The 21,278-nt window shown below is 45.8% G+C and overlaps 2 protein-coding genes across 4 annotated transcripts in view; both read left to right on the forward strand.

Annotated features, from left to right (window-relative positions):
- Window positions 1-1,184: 1,184 nt before the first annotated feature.
- Window positions 1,185-15,448, forward strand: gdpd2 (glycerophosphodiester phosphodiesterase domain containing 2). The gene is made up of 15 exons (XM_084448317.1): window positions 1,185-1,292; window positions 4,174-4,477; window positions 6,504-6,607; window positions 6,733-6,826; window positions 7,139-7,198; window positions 8,004-8,102; window positions 8,328-8,421; window positions 8,983-9,128; window positions 9,846-9,928; window positions 10,063-10,222; window positions 10,418-10,624; window positions 12,547-12,695; window positions 13,606-13,753; window positions 14,150-14,232; window positions 15,033-15,448. The coding sequence occupies exons 2-15, from the start codon at window positions 4,391-4,393 to the stop codon at window positions 15,112-15,114; spliced, it is 1,596 nt and encodes a 531-aa protein (XP_084304443.1). The 5' UTR covers window positions 1,185-1,292; window positions 4,174-4,390; the 3' UTR covers window positions 15,115-15,448.
- A 666-nt stretch (window positions 15,449-16,114) lies between these two features.
- The window catches only part of dlg3 (discs, large homolog 3), a 118,764-nt gene continuing 113,600 nt past the window's right edge, over window positions 16,115-21,278 (forward strand). For 2 of the 3 annotated variants that reach the window (XM_084448296.1, XM_084448298.1), the window contains exons 1-2: window positions 16,115-16,430; window positions 17,269-17,400. In XM_084448296.1, coding sequence (XP_084304422.1) covers window positions 16,412-16,430; window positions 17,269-17,400 — 151 coding nt within the window. In that variant the 5' untranslated portion in view covers window positions 16,115-16,411. The remainder of the gene's footprint in view (window positions 16,431-17,268; window positions 17,401-21,278) is intronic. The other variant, XM_084448297.1, reaches the window with a different exon arrangement.

Below are 21,278 nucleotides of genomic sequence, written 5' to 3' on the forward strand. Positions count from 1 at the left end.
GACGATGGAGTTGGATTCGTAGGTGGCTACGCAGTCAGGTGTGTACAGGACGTACAGCAGGGAGGACAGGACACAACCCTGAGTAACACCAGCGTTCAACACTATACAAATAGTTACTATAGGTAACTATTATATAATATAGGTATAATAGGTACTAATTAAAATATAAATATTAGTTGCATTTGGGGTTTGTGTTCCACTGATTACCCTTTTCTTGACAGCGGTATTTCACCCAACATTTGTTTTATTTTCAAATTCCTTGTTTGCTGGTGAGACCTGTGGGGAAAATATGTTTATAGTTGGCAAGAAAAGTGCAGCTCGGTTTCCACAGATTATGTCTCAACGTGTCTGTGTGTGTGTGTGTGTGTGTGTGTGTGTGTGTGTGTGTGTGTGTGTGTGTGTGTGTGTGTTTGGGGTGACATCAGGGGTAGTTATCTTGTTTCCCTGTAGTTCTAGTTCTTGGCCAGAACTTGAGAGAACAGAAATGATCTCCAACAAAAGCTTTATGTTGTAGTAAACAGCGTGAAAGTAGGCTATGCCCGTCTACAACGCTGCTGAACTTTCACAGTTCATTACAGTAGCCTAAAGCAGTATCCTTACAGATCCATCAAACTTCTTGAGATGAAAAATGGCTCTGGGATTGGGGGGCCCCTGCAGGAATGATGGAATGCGAAGTTGCCCACCCCCCTCCCCCAAGGCTAGGGCGATTGGTTTTAATTACCATAGACCTACACATTTTTGGTTTCACCTACCAATTGTGGTCTTCATTTTACAGCACCGCCTATGAACTCAACCAGCTTCATCACATAGGCTAGGCTAGCCTAGCTGTAGTAAATTTAGTGCATGTCGTCGAAATATAGGCTATTGTCTAGGGTTTCGTGACTGTGATTCAAGAAATTATAACTAACTTTGCAGAATATGTGGTTTACCCAAAGCATGCAATACCCAAAAGAACCACTGGGCTATGCTAAAAGTGACACACCGTTTCTGTCGCAACTTCCCATACCTGTGCTCGTCCCCAGGCAGTCGGTCTCATGTCAGCTACCTGTGCCTGCTGTCCCCTCCCCGCTCCTCTCAGCCCTCCCCGCTCCTCTCACCCCTCCCCGCTCCTCTCAGCCCTCCCCGCACTAGGCTGCTCTAGGACACACACCCCCGAACTCACACACCCATTCATTCACATTAATTAGTATTCTGCCCACGGACTCTCCCACGGAGCAGAGTGGATAAAGACAATTGACCAATTGAGTGCGAGACTTGTTTATAACGAGTACCCCCGGACAAGGCTTCCGAAGGTATGATGCACCACAGTACTTCCTCCACTATTTTTAAATTGTGTAATTTTAATTGTCGCTATCTGATAGGCTACTCGATATTTCCACAAGCCACATCTAGCACCATTACAAAACTGTACATCTATGATTGACCAACAAGCTCTGTAGATGAGAATGTTTTGTGGAGGGTAGGGATTAAATGAGATCATGTCCAGTGATTGAGAGAAATAACATTTATGATGCGGGTGCAATTGGCCATATAGCATCATTTTGCTAGTGATTTCACTTTTTCTTTGACCATGAGAGTTAGTTTTCACGATTTCCTACGAATGTATAAGACTGGGTTCAATATGTAGGCTATCAATACTGTGTAGCTGAATAGACATAAATTATATGTATATATTCAATGCTGTGGAGTTGTTGCATTTCTTTGATGTGTTCCACTGATTACCCTTAGATATCTAACGTGAATTAGCCTATCTATCAAAGAAATGCAACAACTAATGTATGTCTGCCCACATCGGACACGGTCTGTCACAGCATGACAAACATATTTTTCTTGACTCGAATAAAAGATTCCTGCTCTTATCAGAATGGACTTTAGCTTCCAAAGTACTCAGTTTGCCAACCTTGCATTAGAATGTGGATTTCTATTGAACTGGCTTCTGTCACCTGTCTGGTAAGGCGTGTCTTGCTGTCCCCTACTGGTAACAGCTCTGTGACTCTGTCCTTGGCCTTATGGACAACAGTCACACTTCTGATACATCGTTTCAGGAACAGATTTGTCTAACTCAAACGAATATGATATTATCGCTGGTAAAATATTAATAATAACAATAATAAACGACGCTGAAGTTAGAACCCGTTTCTCAGAACCCGTTTGGAATTATCCGGTCCACCTTAAAAAAAAAAGTTCAAATCGGGATTGAATCAAGATTAAAAGAAATCTACCCAAAATGTGACAGGTTCTATGCGACACAGTGGTAGTAGACCCCCTCCCGGTCTGACTCGTGGAGTTTGACGAGATTCTGATGTGGCATTTCAAAATAAAAGCCTTCTAAATTCTCAAACTGCTTAAATCAGGAATTAAATCAGGATTAAAAGAAAACTACCGAAGATGCCACGGGTTCTATGCTACACAGTGGTAGGAGACCCCCTCTGGGTCTGACCTGTGGTGTTTCACGAGATTCTGATGTGGCATTTCAAAATAAAAGCCTTCTAAAGTCTCCAAAACTGCTTAAATCAGGATTATATCAGGATTAAAAGAAAACTACCCAAGATGCCACGGGTTCTATGCTTAGTTAGTTTATTTTGAAATAGCACATCAGAATCTTGTGAAACTCCACAGGTCAGACCCAGAGGGGGTCTACTACCACTGTGTAGCATAGAACCCGTGGCATCTTGGGTAGTTTTCTTTTAATCCTGATTTAATTCCGATTTAAGCCGTTTTTGAGACTTTAGAAGGCTTTTATTTTGAAATGCCACATCAGAATCTCGTGAAACTCCACGAGTCACACCGGGAGGGGGTATCCTACCACTGTGTTGTATAGAACCTGTGACATTTTGGGTAGTTTTCTTTTAATCCTGATTTAATCCTGATTTGAACCTTTTTTTTAAGGTGGACCGGATAATTCCAAACGGGTTCTGAGAAACGGGTTCTGACTTCAGCGTCGTCAATAACAAGAAGAATAAAATAAATAAAGACAGTCGTGGATAGAAAAATTTATTTTCAAAACAATGCTTTTGGTCCTCTCTACCCAAACATAACAGTAAATGGATGAAGACTGTACGTCTACTAGTCTGGTTCCTGCATTGAATGAGCTCTGATTTCACTAGGGTTCACTTAATTTGGGTGTTCGCCTGCTCAGACATGTCCATGTGATCAGAGGGCCTCAGTTAGAGGTATATGATACACCTGATCTGTAAGAACAACATTACTGCACACCACTGCCTTTCACTGTGATCATATTTCATTTCTGTTCTTCTATTGAAACAATGCCTGGTGTGTTGCAATTGGTCATACTGTAACATATTGATTATTTGTTGTTTTTGTGTTTTAATATTCAAACAGCAGCGTCAGGTATAGCATCAGGTTTGCATGTCTGAAGTTTACTTAACACACCTTACCCATTATAAATTGACTTCTCGTGGCTTATCTGATGGTGAAATCCAAAACAAATATAATAACTGTAAAGTAATCTGCCCAAGTATATTTACCAGTCTATATTCCAGTGAAGGAAAGGTCAACAGGTGTTCCAACCTGACTGGTTAAACCCATAGACAATGACTAGGCTTCGTACATCAAATAATGTTTTTTAAATAAAAGTATTTTCTGATAGTTAGCTGCGTCTAACTCGTTCTAATAATTAACATGGCCGTTTATGGTTAATTTCCCTTTAGAGGGGGCTGCCAGGAGTACGTGTCCCAGCCTGTTTATCATCCACCCACAGGTGATCTCTCACCCTTCCCATCTTCTTGAGTCAATCAGCTGTGAATTGTGGGAAGTCTGCTTCCCACTGAATCAGGTTGCTAGACCAGCTCCATAAAAGCTGCCTCATCTCTTTCCCACTACGTCAGCCTCACCACCTGTTATTGCGCCATGCGTACCCTGCTCACGAGGAGCCCCCTCCTCCAGGGGCCCCCCTCTGTGTGTGTGTGTGTGTGTGTGTGTGTGTGTATGGATGTGCCTGTCACCGTCAACGCCACCACACTTGTGTTGGAACGGTTGCTCCAAGAGTGACTTCACTGTCAGGCCTGTCTGTCGAGCTCTTTCTTTGCCACAGGGTCAGCCATTATCAGAGCCCCCCCCCCCCCCCCCCCCCCGACTGGACCAACAGATACTCTCTTTTCTCTCTCTCTCTCTCTCTCTCTCTCTCTCTCTCTCTCTCTACTTTACTCACAGACCCATTTTGTCCTTCCTCCCTCTCCACTGCGGTTAACCACGGTGACTCTGCCTTCTGTGGAACTCTGACTCCTTCTCCTCCCTGCTCACTCCGCGAGGGCCGGGAGAAAGTCCCGTCCATCCAGCTCCGTCCCCAGCCTGACCCTCGGCAGGGTGACCCCCCCAGGGGTCAGGACCTACCGCACGTCCCCTCGGCTGTGGATGAGCAGGGCCAGGGATGATGGCCGGGCAGAGCTGTTGTCGCGTGTGCTTCAGGGGCGTGTACAGCTGCTACTGGAAGCACCCCAGGGACAGGCAGAGAAGAGTGAGTACGCCAGGGGAACATTGGGCTTTACGATCACATATCTGTGTCACTGTTTACATCTGCAATCACATATCTGTGTCTAAATGACCTTGTAAGTTCACTGCCCACATGGATACGCAACTAGCTAAAAGTGAAACAACTAATAATTAACTTAACCTTTGCTCTTTCTATGCTTTCATTCCTACCTGCTCCTGGCTGATGTTTTTATAGGGGCTTGTCACATGACTCACTGCCACTTGGAAATTGGAGATAAAAAGGTTCTGGAGTCCTCTTTGTAAGCGGTTGTCTGTAGGTATACACTGTAGTTCTCAACTTGCCAGCACCTGCTCTGTAGTAGGAATTAACTTTACAGTCCTGTGATTATGAGGGATTAACATTCCCTTAGTCCAAATTCAGTGGAGGCATGAGGAATGTTCCCTGATTTTCCCAAGCCCACTGTGGCTCCTACAGAAATCACGGTGAGACGTGGATGCTATTGGACAATCAGAATCGTCATTCATTTATTGTCATGTACGTACAAGAGACTTGCTTTGGTCAGTGGTGCATAACATGGAGACAACAGTGGACAGGGTGCAGGGATGAGACGGGATAGTGCAAAGAGCAATACAAAATATGAAGCTTTGAGTTCTGTAAATTAGGCCACAGTTGAGAGAGGGAGAGAGAGAGAGAGAGGGAGAGAGAGAGGGGGAGAGAGAGAGAGAGGGGGAGAGGGAGAGGGAGAGAGAGAGAGAGAGAGAGACAGAGAGAGAGGGAGAGAGACAGAGAGAGGGGGAGAGAGAGAGAGAGAGAGAGAGAGGGGGGGAGAGGGAGGGGAGGGAGAGAGAGAGGGAGAGAGAGAGAAAGTGAGAGACAGCGAAAGGAAAAGTGAAAGGATCAGACTAATGTGTGCCAGGACTAACTGAACTCCCAGGCTCATGATCTGGGACAGGAACACAAAGGGCAGATGGGATGAACCACCCCCTTCTCTGGGGTGGGGGCCTCTGTTTGGACACCATGAGAAAGGGGGATGGTACACTGGGGGGGTTAGGGTATGGGGGGTAGTGGTGTGTTTGGGGGGGGCAGGGTAAGGGGGGTAGTGGTGGCTCCCTATAGCTGCAGCTCGCATCCAGCTTAAAACTCTGGTGCTTGTCTACAGGGCAATGAAAGGAACAGCCCCCTCCTACCTCCAGGCCATTGTCAAACCCTATACCCTCTCCTGACCGCTACGCTCTGCTACCTCGGGGCGACTGGTTGCCCCGTCACTCCGAGGCCCCTGCCATAGATGGACACGGTCAGGGCTCTTCTCTGTCCTGGCCCCGCTGTGGTGGAATGAACTGCCCACGGACGTCAGGACAGCAGAGTCGCTGCCCATCTTTCGCTGCAGGCTCAAAACTCACCCTTTCAAGAAGTACTACAACGATCCTCCCTCTTAAGCACCTATTATATTTTTAGCTTGCTATTCTTCACTTTGCCTTCAGCACCAGATTATGTTCTTAGTCACTTGTTTTAGGAAGAAAGTGCACTTCTGTTCTGGAAAGTAGTAGTACAGTCGCTTCGGATGAAAGCATCAGCTAAATGATTAATGTAGTGGTGTGTTGGGGGGGGGGGGGTATTTGTGGTAGTGGTGTGCTGGGGGGGGGGGGGTATAGGTGGTAGTGTGCTGAGGGGGTATTGTGGGTAATGGTGTTCTGGGGGGTATGGGTGGTAGTGATGTGCTGTTTTTTTGGGGGGGGGGGTAGTGGTGTGCTGGGGGGGTATGGGGGGTAGTTTTGCTTGCTGGTATCTCTTCACCCTGTAAACTGTCATGTCAAAGAGCTGTGGGCGAAACTGAACATGAAAAGACGTTGGAAAGGCTTCAAGCCTCTTCCAGGCAGCCAAGCTCAGATACACTCATGCAGAAAGTGTGTGCGTGTGCATGTGCGTGTGTGTAGGTGTGTGTAGGTGTGGAGAGATAAGCATGAGAGATTATGTCAAGATGATTGAGGATTGCAGGTGTTGTCTTAAGAGATCTACAGAGGCCTAACAAGCCGCTGTGTTCCCACTCCAGAGCGCATGCTGCTGGCTCTCCATCCTCGTCCTCGTGGCCCTGGTTACCCTCTGTTGGATGTACGTCTGTCTGGTCACATTCAACGACCAGGAGGACGTCAACTGGTGAGCTTGTAGCTTTAATACTCAAACATGCACACACACACACACACACACACACACACAGACGGCATGAAACCCTCTCTGTATATCAGCCTGACCCCTGACCCCTCTGCTGACCCCCTGACCAGGAAGGGCTTCTCTGTGCTGAAGCGCTGGGTGAACTGGTTCATGGTGCTGGTGGTCATCTCTGCTGTGATCACCGTCTACTGCGTCTTACTGCTGGTGAGAGAGAGAACGGGGGCGTGTCCCCGGTGTCACCGAGCGACGCGCTCAATATCTGATGATCATCAGGGCGGGGGGGGGTCAGGGGGGACATGTCCCCCACAATATTTGAGATCATTAAAATTGTCCCCCCCAATATTTAGATTGGGGCAGTGGCATTGAAATGACCATACAGCCGCGTAGGAAGATGTCCCGCCAAAAAAATACTCTTGCAAAATTTCAATGTAAATATACCCCCCCCCCCCCAAAGTTGGATACAGATCCCAGCCACTGATGATCATGCAATTGGCCAATACCTCCGATTCCTTACAGCTTCTTGCGTTGTTCCAAGTTGCCTTGAGAGAACCTCTGGACCTGCACTGTCTACACAAGGTAACCAGCCTCTGTTTCTGACATGCTTCCATGTGTAGGAGAATAGCCTGTCTGTGATGGTACATGCTCAACGCTGACTGACTCCTGATGCACATGCTTCTTGTATCGTTAATGTAACCTCTGCAGTTACAGTCTTCTGATTGGACGACTTGTCCGTCTCTGTTCTGCCCAGATCCTCCTGGTTCTACGTGTGTTTATTGTCCATCTCTGTTCTGCCCAGATCCTCCTGGTTCTATCAATCAATCAATCAAAGCTTTATTTGTATAGCGCATTTCATACCCAGAGGCAACACAATGCGCTTTACAGAGAACAAGGGAGGAGGGCATACGACCCACTCTCTACATATTCCAGAGGGAAGCAAAAAACCACTAATCACCCGGGGGCCAGATAAGTGAGCTGTAAAAATTCTTCCCTGACCCCTCTCAACAAGGCGATCGAGCAAGCTCCAGGAGTGTGTTTGTCTACCGGCTAAGAACATTTATAAAGCAATACATTGCATTAAATTACATTTCAGAGTGAGAGAGGCTAAAAGCATCATAGGAGAGAGAATATTCTACGGACATGCTACGACATCCACAGTAGACACAGGGGTATCTATCGGACTCAGGGAGGTCTGCTGGTGACAGTGGGGCATCCACTGGACCTGGTTAGAAGATAGGAGGGAGAGAGAGAGGCACTAGGGAGAGGGAAGGCAGAGGGAAGGCAGAGCAGGGTTAGTAGCACATAGAGCCATACAGACCACACAGATATTGAAACAGGTGTGTTGGTTCTAGGTGTGTTTATTGTCTGTCTCTGTTCTGCCCAGTTCCTCCTTATTCTAGGTGTGTTGTTTATTGCCCTGGGGGTCACAGGGATCAGTCTTCAGTGGAGTAAAGAGTGGAAGAGCGTTCTTCTATCTCTGCAGGTATGGTAGCACCAAAGAATCCTTCCATGCCAAGAATTTGTCTGACACTGTAAGTGGGTGTGAAGTGCGTTGGTGAGAATGTTCCAGCATGAGTGTGATGTGTTCTTGTGAGTCTGGATGTTGGCAGGAGTTTGAGAATTTGTGTGTGTGTGTGTGTGTGTGTGTGTGTGTGTGTGTGTGTGTGTGTGTGTGTGTGTGTGTGTGTGATTGTCGGCGTTCCCTCAGGCCACAGCTCCGTTTCTGCAGATGGGCGGTGTGGGAGCGTTGACCATGCTCAGCCTGCTGGTGTTCCAGTCCGTCCACCGAGCCCAGAGAGCAGGTCAGGCAGGCCTCAGTACACCCAGGTTCACATCGGCTGCGTTCCCATTCGCTTACTTCTACTTTTTACCACCTGTATGTACCAACTGCCCCTAAAAAAGTATGTACTTTGCACGCAGTACACATACATACCAATTTGTCATAACATTGCGCCTTAAAATTCGACCACATCCGTCGCAGTCCATAAAGAGACATTCGTCCACAGCTGTCGCGACTCGCACGTGATGTAATTTCCGCTGCGCACAGGATTGTAGGTCAGAATAGCCAGAAAAGTCTGCTGGCTTGCATACTACAAAATACGACCGGATGTAGTAGAACATCCTGGTATTTTTGCCATACTGCATGTGGCATACTATGTATTTGGACATACTACATCATTTTTTGGCATACTATATTGATTTGACTTTGATTTGATCTGATCATCTTTATTGTTCCCGAGGGGCAATTCAGTTGCAAACAGTAGTCAACATACACACCATACAGAAATACAGAAATAGAAAACAATTGATACATATAACATGTAGCCTGACATACAACTTGTCTCTCTCTGTTCGTTCCTCAGTTTCTAAGGTCTTCATCGCGGCAGTCTTCACCGTGGTGTCGGTGGCCATCTTTCTCAGTCCCCTCCTCATCACCTCTCCTTGCCTGCTTGAAGCCAGTGAGCTGCCCCCAAAACCTCGTCTCATTGGCCATCGCGGAGCTCCAGTGGTGAGGAGCATGCTCTGGGACCATTTCATTTTTTATTTTTTCAACGATATTTTTGGAGGGCATTATTATACTCAAGTGTCCATTTGCTGTCTAATTGTCAGTAGTGCAGATGTGGAAAAGCCCTCAGCTCACGCACGACGCCTGCTTTGAGGCTCACCCGCTCGCTCGCCCACACCTGCTCCTGAGCCCTCTCTCCCTAGGACTTCCGCGTTCTGTAGCGTTCTTTTTCAGGCAAATCTTTCTGCACTTGCATTCATGCGAACAGGATGGAACCTGCCCCCTACTATCAACATTTCTGTATACAGTATAACTCAAAATACTTTTAACTTCGTCTTTTCTCAGTACCCTACCCCTGCCATAGCACTCCTCTCACTAGAGCAGGGTAACATAGAGGCCAAATATCCTGTAACTCTGTTGACCAGAACTTTCATAATCCCTCACAATCATCACGATCAGTCTGCAACCGCACCACTAGATGGCGCCAGAAATCACACACTACACCTTTAAGCTTGAGTTAATGTCCAGTCATGTGAGGGTCCCATATGCTACAGTGCTCTGCCCCCGTTCGGTTGCTGGACACCATTAGCTATGACCACTGAGCTCTGCTTAGCAGTGTCATGCGCATGGCTCTGTGTGTGTTCACACAGCCTGAAGGAGGGGGTGCTTGTGTACGAAGCACTCGAGTGGTTCTCACCCATCTGTCGTCTTCGTGTTCAGCTGGCTCCGGAGAACACCATGACGTCATTCAGGAGGAGCGTGGCGTGCAACGTGACGGCCTTCGAGACCGACGTGCAGTTCAGGTAGCGTCAGGTTAAGTCAAGTTCGACCGCGGACCGGTTTTGGAATATCCTTCTGAACGGCTGTCATATAAAATTGATGAGCTGCTGCTGGCTTTGCTACACGGTTCACTGATCATCTTGTCGTCCTCCTCCAGCAAGGACAGAGTTCCCTTCCTGATGCATGACCACGGCCCTGGGTTCCTGAGGAGGACGACGGATGTGACGGAGGAGTTCCCTGGCAAGGAGTTCAACCACAGCACCAACCTGACATGGGCTGAGTTACAGCAGCTTAACGCTGGGAGCTGGTTCCTACAGGTGAGGGGTTTGCCAATACGCTTTGAGCTTCATGACATACCTTGTTTATAGTACAGCTAGTTGAATAATTGTATTACTTGAATCAATACAGAAGATGAATGTTTCACATTTTTTTGTTATCATCCATGTATCAGAAATTCCTTGTGTTATTTGACAATGGCTCCATGATTTAACCAAAGATGACTCCCTTTCTAGACCGATCCGTTCCGCTCCGTCTCCCGGCTCTCGGAGCAGGAGAGGCGGACGGCCGAGAACCAGAGTATCCCCTCTTTGGTCCAGCTCCTAGACCTGGCCAAGCAGCATCACACCTCTGTCATCTTCGACCTGAAAAACAAACACGACGACGACGACATCAACGACACAGTCAGCGCCATCCTCCGCTCTGGGATCCCTCAAAACTTGGTAGGAGTTCTGCGTCTAATTTGCTCTATGTGCAGTATACAGACGTGTTTGGGATTATGTGTAGGTGAGAGTGTAGTGACAGAACAGGGACACACCAATCGAGATCGTTCCTGACCCGTCTGTCGTTGAGATCCAGAGTGTTCCGTTGGACAGGCGAGTATAGGCTACGTAAGGGATGAGCCGGTCATTATCAAACAAGAAGAGCCCCACAGTGCGCTTGGAACCCCGTGGCGAAGCCGGCTTATTACACAGCTACTTACCAATGACATTAATACTAATAAGACTACGCTTTTTATTTCACTAGCCAAATGGTTCCACGTACTTGGGCAATGGCTTTTCTGGCTCGTTTTCAGAGACTGAACATAGGGCTACAACAGCCAAACCGTTATTGTTTAGAATATTTAAACTTTCAGACAACTTTCAACTGTCATCCATAGTGTGTTGCCCTTAGCAGCAATGAATATTGCTTGTTGCCAGTGAATTATCGATAAATAATTCACCGGTAGAACGTGCAATTGTCCAATCTGAATTGAGTATTTTAGAGAGCCGTGTAATAAGGTTTATTATTTTGGGGCCCAGCCAGCATTGACAGGTGGAGCCCATATGGGTTAATCGCGGGCTGGCAATATAAATCCCAAGTGGGTTTGTCTGCAGTTTCCACAGTGGCCTAGGTTCACCCACATGGGCTTGAAGTGGGACCTGACTGATTCTTAGGTGGGGCCCAACTGGGACATTTATATGAGACCCATGTAGGTCATACATGTGTGCCTACTGGTATATGGGTTCTAATTGGGATCTGAATGGGCCTTAGGTGGAGCCCAACTGGGCCATATGAGACCCATGTAGGCCACACCTGTGGTCGCCCACACATGGGCCTAAAGTGGGATCTGACTCATTCTTAGGTTGGCCCATGGGCCATTTATATGAGACCCATGTAGGTCCCACTTCTAAGTGAATAACATCTGGGCCAGTTTGCCTTCATTTCACCCACTGCTTGGCAGTTTCACATAACAGCATGTTGTAAATGCCCTGACCCCAATGCATGAGGTGCTGGAAGAAGTATCAGTGTATTTCCCATTACCAGCACCTCTCTGAATATTCCCAGTGTGCGTTTTCTCCTCTTTGCTAAAGAAGCTACAGAGGCATTTTCAAAATCTTCTCCTCTCTTGTGTAATTAGTGGATTATTAGCAGCTGTGGAGCCAACATTATACTTTCGTGGACATTTTTGTGGATTGACCGCAGGGTGAGCTGGAGTTTCCACTAATACTGAGTTTCCACTGGGCTAGATCTATAGTATTTGTTTATGTTAAGCTTACAATTAAACCAAAATGCATCAGGCTTTAAACTCAAGAAAAACAGAACACATCCCGGGCCAAATTTCTTCTTGCCCAAAAGAAACCCATCTAATCAGCTCACATGAGTTTGCTATATGGGACCATGTTACTGAACCACTATGGGCTCCCAATGAGGATTCCCAGTTCCAGCCCAGTTAGCCTGCATACGGAACCCATATAACTAGCCCACATGGGGTTCCCATGTGGAACCCATGTTTCTGAATCCATATGGTTCCCACACAGTTGGCCCAGTTCCAGCCCATACCTACTTTGTACCCATGTAGCCCACATTTAACCACTATGGACATGTTGGCTGGAAGGGTATATATTTGTTAGATTGAATGATTGAACTGACTAATTGGGTATTTTTGATGCCTCTTTGAAAATAATTTGAATAAGATGTGGATGCACTTCTTACTTTTGCCATGGGATTTACTTATTATTATTATTATTATTATTATTATTATATTGCTATTTGATTTGATATTGTTATTATTATTTTGTTGTTCTTGTGTTTGTGTGTTCACTTCTGTATGATTTATTACAGCTGACTCAGCTTGTCATACTTACTGGTCCCGTCTTTGTAGATCCTCTGGCTTCCCAGTGCTCAGAGGCAGGCTGTGATGCAGCAGGCGCCGGGCTTCACCCAGATCTACGACGACGTGTCCGAGATGAACCGGAATGGAGGAGACCATCTGAACTTGAACTACAGTGCGCTGAACGCCACACATATCCAGTGAGTACCTTAGTGGGCGCTCACAAGCTGCTCTCTCTCAGGGCTGAGGCTAAATAAACAATTCCTTCCAGAAACCCTGTTCTACCGTGCCAGACCCCGGGGGCAGACACAGTGGGGGTGTAATTAAACTCAGGGCTGTGGCACGTAGAGACACGGGGCCGTATGGCATCAAATGTGAAGACACGCTCGGCCTCGGGGGGGAACGGGACTCAACTAATGTTCTCACCCAGGTGGCTTATTTAATGGCTGAGTGCACCGCAGTGAAACTTCCTGCTGAGATTGGTTGTTGATTCGTTGTAACAATTCTAAAGAGGCTGGGAAAGTGTGGTCTGAGCAAACCTTTCTCTATGTACGGCACTTCCTGACTGATCACTCCTTTCTCTCTGTCTGTTTGCGTAGTGCCATGTTTCCTAGAGGAGCTCTCTGTAAGATAACTCCTGACTAATCTGCTATTGCTGGACTGAAATGGCTGTGTGTGTGTGTGTGTGTGTGTGTGTGTGTGTGTGTGTGTGTGTGTGTGTTTGTGTGTGTGTTTGTGTGTGTGTGTGTGTGTGTGTGTGCGTGTGCGCGTGCGTTCGTGCGTTCGTGTGTGTGCACATGCGTGTGCATGTGTGTGCGTGTGTTTGTGTGTGCGCGCATGTGTGTGTGTGTGTATGCACGTGCGTTCGTGTGTGTGCACATGTGTGCGTGTGTGTGTGTGTGTGTGTGTGTGTGTGTGTGTGCGTGTGTGTGCGCGTGTGTGTGCGCGTGCGTTCGTGTGTGTGCACATGCGTGTGCGTGTGTGCGCGTGTGCGCGTGCGTTCGTGTGTGTGCACATGTGTGTGTGCACGTGTGTGTATGCGTGTGCGTTCGTGTGTGTGCACATGTGTGCGTGTGCATGTGTGTGCGTGTGTGTGTGTGTGTGTGTCAGGGAGCTGCAGAGCAGGAATGTGTCTGTGAACCTGTGGGTGGTGAATGAGCGCTGGCTCTTCTCTCTGCTGTGGTGCTCGGGGGCCGGCTCAGTCACCACCAACACCTGCCACCTCCTCCGGGACATGACTGAGCCCGACTGGACTCTGGTGAGATGCTTCCTACACACACACACACACACACACACACACACACACATTCTTCATGACTGAGCCCGACTGGACTCTGGTGAGATGCTTCCTACACACACACACACACACACACACACACACACACACACACATTCTTCATGACTGAGCCCGACTGGACTCTGGTGAGAGGCTGCCTACACACACACACACACACACACACACACTCTCTCTCTCTCTCTCTCTCTCTCTCTCCCTCCTCTTCAAAAGAAGATTCACTTCCCACACATACTGTAGTCTCCCCTCAATGTTTGCTTATCTTTTTATAGGCGACCCATTATTTCTGGTCACTATGCTCTGAATGTATACGTCTGGCCCTTACTATGGGACACCCATGTGTGTGTGCACGTGTTTCAGAGTCCCAGCTGGTATGAACGGATATGGATCACAGTGGACACGGTGTCACTGGTCATCATGTGTGGGCTGTTCATCTTACACAGGTAAGTAGAGACCAGACGAAAAAACAAACATGGAAACTTGTGTTTCACGTTCAGAAAGTGATTTGCCACTTTAATCTCTTAAGGAAACGGCGCTGTTTCAGTCACACTAAATGTAGACTTGGCTACAGATGGCAGAAATGGTTGGAATAATCAATACTAGAAATGAGAATGATTGCAGCTTTTTATGACTTTGCAAGATTTGTGAAGAATTATTAATTGTTAATTACTAAGCTGCTTGTAATTAATGACTTGTACTGCTTGTAATGATGAACTCAGCAATCAAGAATTGAATCAGAACACGAGAACGATGAGAATCAGCATTTGTATTGATTACAATGGATTAGAATTAGATGTAGGCCTACTGTATTAATACGACGCTTCGTGTTGTGCCTAACAACGCCCCCTTGCTGTTATAAAATCACTATAACACACGGCCTCTCGTGGTTTATTGCTTTTATACAACGGTTACTACAGCTATTAGTGTAAAATAGACACACAGCAATGTAAAATATTGACATTTATTCAAAACGAAGCATCATTCCCTCAATTCCGCCAAGCAAAATAGTTCCCCTAACAAAAGGGTTGCCAAGCAACAACAACAACTACAATGCATTGGATCAAATGGGAGGCACATTCATACTGAAAATGGAATGATATGCGGTCCCAGGTGTGTGTTACAAAGTATTTTAACACGGCTTCCAGCCAATCAGAATCAAGAACCAGAACTTACCGTTGTATAAAGCACCATGCTTGTTTATGATCATCAAATGTATTCATGGCTGGTGTCTGATTGTCAACAGGAAAGGGACGCAGAACAAGCTTCCAGACCAGAATCAGCTGGAACTGGTTCCGAGAGAACAGTTCCCCTTCTTACCCAAGTAGAACTGTTCCCTTTGAGTAGTTCAGAGAACTGTTCCCCTTCTTAGCTGAGTAATTGAGTCCAGTTCTAATGGCAGCTGTCCTTGTGGCCGGAATCAAACAGGTTTTCAACTCCAAGATGCTCAATTTCAATGCACTGTGTGATCATTGTGTCCCATTGTGCGTGTGTGTGTGTGTGTGTGCGTGTGTGTGCGTGTGTGTGCGTGTGTGTGCGTGTGTGTGCGTGTGTGTGTGTGCGCGCGCGTGCGTGTGTGCGTGCGCACCAGGGCGCGCGAGAGTGAAATATGTTTAGGTCTATGAACCTGTGCATTTAGTTTTGTATTCATCACAGAATGCAGCCAGCTTGTGGCATGTGGATGAAAATAAATGACTTCTATTTGTTTAATGATTTTTTTTATTACTTTTTTATTTTTTATTAAAATGCAATTAATTATACTGTTTCCTCGACTGTTTAGCCTACTCTTCGTGTTCAGCTTCAATGTTGTTCAAATTACTGTAAAAAATGTTAAATTCAAATTGCTTTAATTCTACTGTTTTCTCAACTGTTTAGGATACTCGTCGTGTTCGGCCTCTATGTGTTCTTTTACCACTAGATGGCAGACGTAACCATATTATTTGTGAATTCGTCCAGGACATCTGCATAGGTCGCTGTGCTCCAGGTTGCTGTAGGCGACCTCACTTCCCACAGTGTAACTCCCACGCCTCATCACTGCGCCTCTAGTAGGCTACAGTATAAATCCTATAAGATAGTATAAGCAAAATGAACCTACAGTGCAAACTGATAGGCTACGATATGATGGTGGTGATGACGACGATGATGATGATGATTAATCTGATGATGATTACCATATCTATATTCCAATAGCATTAACTCAACTCGTTACCGCAATTAAAGTCAGTGAATTTCATGTGTGGGCAAAACAGTGAGCGCGAGGCTCTACGAGGAGCCGCGGGATCCCCCGGTGACGCGTGCTCGAGCTCCTTCAACCGGACTCCCGGGAAGTTGACATGGAACACGCCTCGCGCCCGCTCGAGCCCGGCTACATCACAGCCGCTACAAAGTAACCGTGCGACCCCCTGGAGCGTCTCGGCTCGGTGGTCAAGTTTAAAAGTATCTCTCTAAAGTATCTCTCTCTAAAGTATCTCTCTCTAAAGTATCTCTCTCTCCAGCTGAGGAATGAAAGTACAGTCTCTCCCGAGAGATTCCTTTTCATATTCGAACGCCTACGATTACTTGGCGAAATCTTTGTTTTCGGTTGTCGTCAGTTTGCCTCGGATTTAAAGTCCCAGGCTAGGATACATGATGGTGCACAAGTATGGTAAGTCGGCGAACTACATCATTCACACGTGTTTATGACAACTTTTTAAAGTTAGTTTAGCATTCAGTTTTTGCTGTCAACTGTTTAGTCTAGGCGACATCTTTTCCTTTACCATATTGCTTGAGTCGCAGTAGTTGACAAGTCACTCAATAACCCCCCCCCCCCCCCCCCAACACGATGAAGCCTTGGCATTGTAAGATTGACGAGCATTTGGTGATGTATTCTGCAACCTCGATCCAGGAAGTAGCCTGTTTGTTACAGCCTCCCGTAGAAGTTCTTCTCTGGAACTCAGCCGGTTGTAGGCAGATGTTAAACGAGGCGAGGCGAATCACAAGGCTGCGTTATTTACACGTTACCTGCCTCATCAAACATCTGCTGCTTTATGAGTCGTAGCCTATAGCCTCGCATATCAAAAGCACATAGAAGCACTGATAGGCATAACTCTGAGCTGAGGGGGAAAACCATAAACTAGGCTAAACAAATGCAAACGGCAGGAGTTATAATTCATATGTGCAGGCTCGTCCAAAGCAACACGGTTGTTCTTGTGCTTTGAACTTTTTTGATTTGTAGCCTACACTACAGCTTGTGCCAGTTTGCAGCCTTTTCATGTAGGCTAGAGGTTTTCCACTGCTATATCACAAGGTTGAGGTTTTCACTGGCTTTAATTTAAGGTTATTCAGAAGTCTTCAGAAGGGCCTTGGTATCAGCATCCCTCTCATTACAATTCCCCAAAGGTCATAACAATGCCTTTCACCAGCAGCCTTGCCTGCACTTTCTAAACTGTAGTGCAGTGAGGGTCTTCATGTGAAGCTCTTCATGTGAGTCGTGGTGTTGTCAGATACAGAGAGAGCGGTGGGGCTTCTGAGGCAGTACCAGGACAGTCTGACCAGCCCCGAGGAGCAGCCCCTGAAGACCAGCGTGGGGAAAGTCTCGGCCATCTTCGGCAGCCAGCTGTTTCAAGCCTTGCTAGGTAAGCCACAGTAAACGGCGTGGGGAGGATGTAGCTGTTGGACTACTTCATTAACACCCCTACATCCCAGTTATCATGGAGAACCTCAACACACCGCCACACAAACGTCCAGGGTCCAGACCAAGTCACTAACTGTTTTGTGTTCACCATTATGGAGTCTCAGAGACAGCTCAACAGTGAGTCTTCTGGTCCTTAAAGGAGGAGTTTGGTATCTAGCATCATAAGCCCTGTTATAAGGTTATTTATGATCATATACAATGGTCTATATACACATTTTGACAGACTTTGCACTCTTTAGATATAAGTGCTCATTGCTCACAGCTATAGTACTCAATGGATCTATATGGGCATATATATACCTATAGATATAAGGTTTGAATTGAATGAATAGAGATCCATTATACGGTAGCTGATGGTTCTCTAGCACTAATATCTCTAACATTGAGCACTAATATCTCAAGAGTGCAAAGTCTGTCAAAAATTATATATGGGCCGTTGTATGCTTGTAGATCTTTTTCAGTTATTACAGAACATGCTTAAAATTATTAAAAGAGGTGAAAATCATTATTAGTCTGGCCATGTTGAGAGCTGCAGCTATGCAAAAGGGGGGTTAGTCAGTTCTGTAAGAGCTGGCATGCGAGATCGGCTTTACAAGGTTTTGGTGTTTGAGTGTTAATCCAGTGTAATGTTAGCTAGCAAATATTAGCTAACTTGCGAGTTAACCGAGATGATAAAAAATGTATGTTTTACATAGACAAACATCATCTGTGATGGTCATGGCACAATTCAATCGGGATCAAGAAATATAATTATTTTCACACCGTTCACTACTGTTACATATTTTTTCAGATTTGAAGTTTACTCCTCCTGCTTCCGCTTAGACACTCTGTTCTAGCCTAGATTCTCAACTAGGAAGTATCCGGACATTCGGAGGCGGAGATTCTACTACAAATGAGTGTTTGAGGGACTACAAATGAGTTTTAGTTTTGTACATTTATAGTTTGATTCTTTTTGCAACCTTAATACATGCATTTTCCTCATCTTTGTAAACATGTATTGTGCAGTGAATGTTCTGCCAGTGCATTTGTGTAGGCTTGTTATTGGCTGTAGTCAGACCCACAGGACATAGACAGTATCAGGTTGGATTAATTTTTGTGGAGGAAGTTGACAGATTCTGAATTTAGTCCCATGAAAGAGGTCTTTCAGCTCAACTCACAAAAGGTTAGCTGTATACAGCCCTTTCCCCAAAGCAGTGAAATCCTATCAAACATGGCCACTACACAATCTCTTTATCAGACGCCTGTCATGGCCACTACACAATCTCTTTATCAGACGGCCTGTCATGGCCACTACACAATCTCTTTATCAGACGGCCTGTCATGGCCACTACACAATCTCTTTATCAGACGGCCTGTCCTGTAGACCTGTTCAGTCAGAGAGCCAAAAGTTTGCTTGGTGAATCCGAGGACGATGTGTTTTCTCAACTCATATGTCAATAACTCTCTTATGTACACTGTGTGTTGCGCTAATCCAAACACAAGACAGAAACAGATGAGATTCTTCTATTTTTCAGTTAAAATATCTTAATATAGGAGATGGTAGTCGTGCTTTAGTCGCTAAACAGGATATTGCGCTTACCAGTCCCAGATATGCTCTAGCAACACCATGACTAGGCCTGTGAGGCCTGTGTGATCTGACCTCACTATATTTGTCATGGCCTTTTACTGGAACGGTGACCAAAGCGGACTCATCAATGTACCTTTGTACTCTGTTGCACCCCAGAAGAGCTCACGTGAAAACGGAACCTCAGTCTTTTTTTACACTGCAAATTAGTTCGATTTAATGAATGGGTGAGTGGTCCTTCTAATAGCCACGGCTGGCTTGGTTCCTAATGACGTCTGCCTGTGGGTCAGCTGGCACTCCAGTGCTGGGAAGCTGAGGAGGAGCAGAGCTCTGGAGCTGGGATAGGGGGATGGGCCTCCGCACTGGGGGCAGAGAGAAGACCAGGCTGCCCTGTCCGACCTGGGCCAACACACACACACACACACACACACACACTTGTGATGGCACAGTATTTCTAATACCACACTGATTAGTCTATAAGGTAAATAATCTATCACCGGGCCTGTACAAGATTTTTTATTGATTAAAGGTCAAATCAGCCATCATTTTTGGCATATCAATTACCTCATGACTACATGTACAATAGAGCTTTCTTATTCAGGCGGCAAGTTCCGCCCCCCCTAGTTACTGTTGCTATGCCCCACAAGCTTTGGAGCAAGTTAATAGAATATCCACTGAACAGCACATACCTGATGATTCTCTCAAGGATTCCTGACAATATTGCTGTGTTATTTGCCTATTGCCACTACTTTGTCTGAGAGAGTTCTACAGAAAGGCCTGAACTATTTTACATAAGGATATATCCATGAGGTTTGGATTTCAGACAGAGCAGCTGACGACATACGAGTTGATAGAAGTTGGCGATCTATGCGGAAGGCACAGACGCCTCAAGACTCCAGATTGAAATTCTGAGTCTAACTGCACATGTAAAGCAGTAAGTTAGTGGCATCCATTCTTAAAAAATAGGCATGTGAGAATGATCTGTTAACTACTAGCTACAGGCTAATTAGCTACTGTACATCAAGTACCCAACGTTACGAGCTTCGTACAGTAGCTTTTTGTGTCGGCGCTGCTGTGACCTGATGTGTGGAGGGAGGTGTGGAGTATCAAGCAGCTTGTGTTCTTATAACACTATGGTACAACAGCCTGCAGGCCGCTTTTCTCTATGTGTTAAAGGACAATGCTCGTTTTTGACAACCTGGACCTTATTTACGACATATTATAAGACGTTTGACTCACCGAGATCACTTTGGTGTAGTTCGGAGGCCTGTAGAAGAAATTTAAAATCCAGCGCGAGCCAAGTATATCCATGTAATGGCGTTGGTGGGGGCACCGAGAATGCAGTTTCTAAAAATCTATTTTCTGCCGCGAAACGGTTGTTTTCATCAATCTGTCTTTATGAATCGCTAGTTGTGCTTACATAGAGCGTAGGCCTGTTGTGGTTTTTCACATGCCTCTGACAACAACCGTTTCGCGGCAGAAAATAGATTTTTAGAAACTGCATTCTCGGTGTTCCCCCCACCGCCATTACATGGATATACTGGCTCGCGCTGGATTTTAAATTTCTTCTACATGCCTCCGAACTACACCTAAGTGATCTTGGTGAGTAAAACCTCTTATAATATGTCGTAAATAAGGTCCAGGTTGTCAAAAACGAGCATTGTCCTTTAAGAACCATTTTCTTCAAACTAATGTCTTATCTATGAACTCAATGTGGGACTAGCTTTGTTTGTGGGACATCAGAGGCGTGGTCTTAAGAAATCAGACAACCTTATTGGTTATTATTCTCACGCATGATTGACAGGTCGGAAAGGTTTATTAGTGCAATATCCTTATATACCTATAACCAATTTGGCTGGCCAGTTAAAAAAAGCTTTTAAGACATTTTCTCAGTTTTACTCTTACCCAGTTACTGCAGTTAGCCTTTGTAGGGCAGAATAGCAGGTTAGGAAATATCTATGCATTTATGTCTGGATGTTCAGTCTCTCAGTAAGTGAGGCCAACATTTTCATTACTTTGGAATGTTTAGTTAAACTGTGCAGAAGTATCATCTTTGGGTCTGCTGTTACAGTAAAGACTACAGAACTCTATAGAAAACTAACTAACTAACTCTCTGGGCTGCAGAGAAAAGGATCAGGATTCCAAATCAGAATTCCAAACATTCCTCTGGATTCTGTTCTGAGCAGGAATGTGAACGGCAGAGAGCTGAGGTAGCTGGGAAAATAAACCACTCATAGTGGCTGTTCCATGCCAGG

This window comes from Borostomias antarcticus (genome assembly GCF_949987555.1).
Source record: "Borostomias antarcticus genome assembly, chromosome: 14".
NCBI classification, from domain to species: Eukaryota; Metazoa; Chordata; class Actinopteri; order Stomiiformes; family Stomiidae; genus Borostomias; species Borostomias antarcticus.

Coding starts and splice junctions, on each gene's coding strand:
- gdpd2 (XM_084448317.1), top strand. CDS start 4,391: ATGATGGCCGGGCAGAGCTGTTGTCGCGTGTGCTTCAGGGGCGTGTAC. Junction 7,199..8,003: donor ACCTGCACTGTCTACACAAG/GTAACCAGCCTC, acceptor TGTTCTGCCCAG/TTCCTCCTTATTCTAGGTGT. Junction 13,754..14,149: donor CTGAGCCCGACTGGACTCTG/GTGAGATGCTTC, acceptor CACGTGTTTCAG/AGTCCCAGCTGGTATGAACG.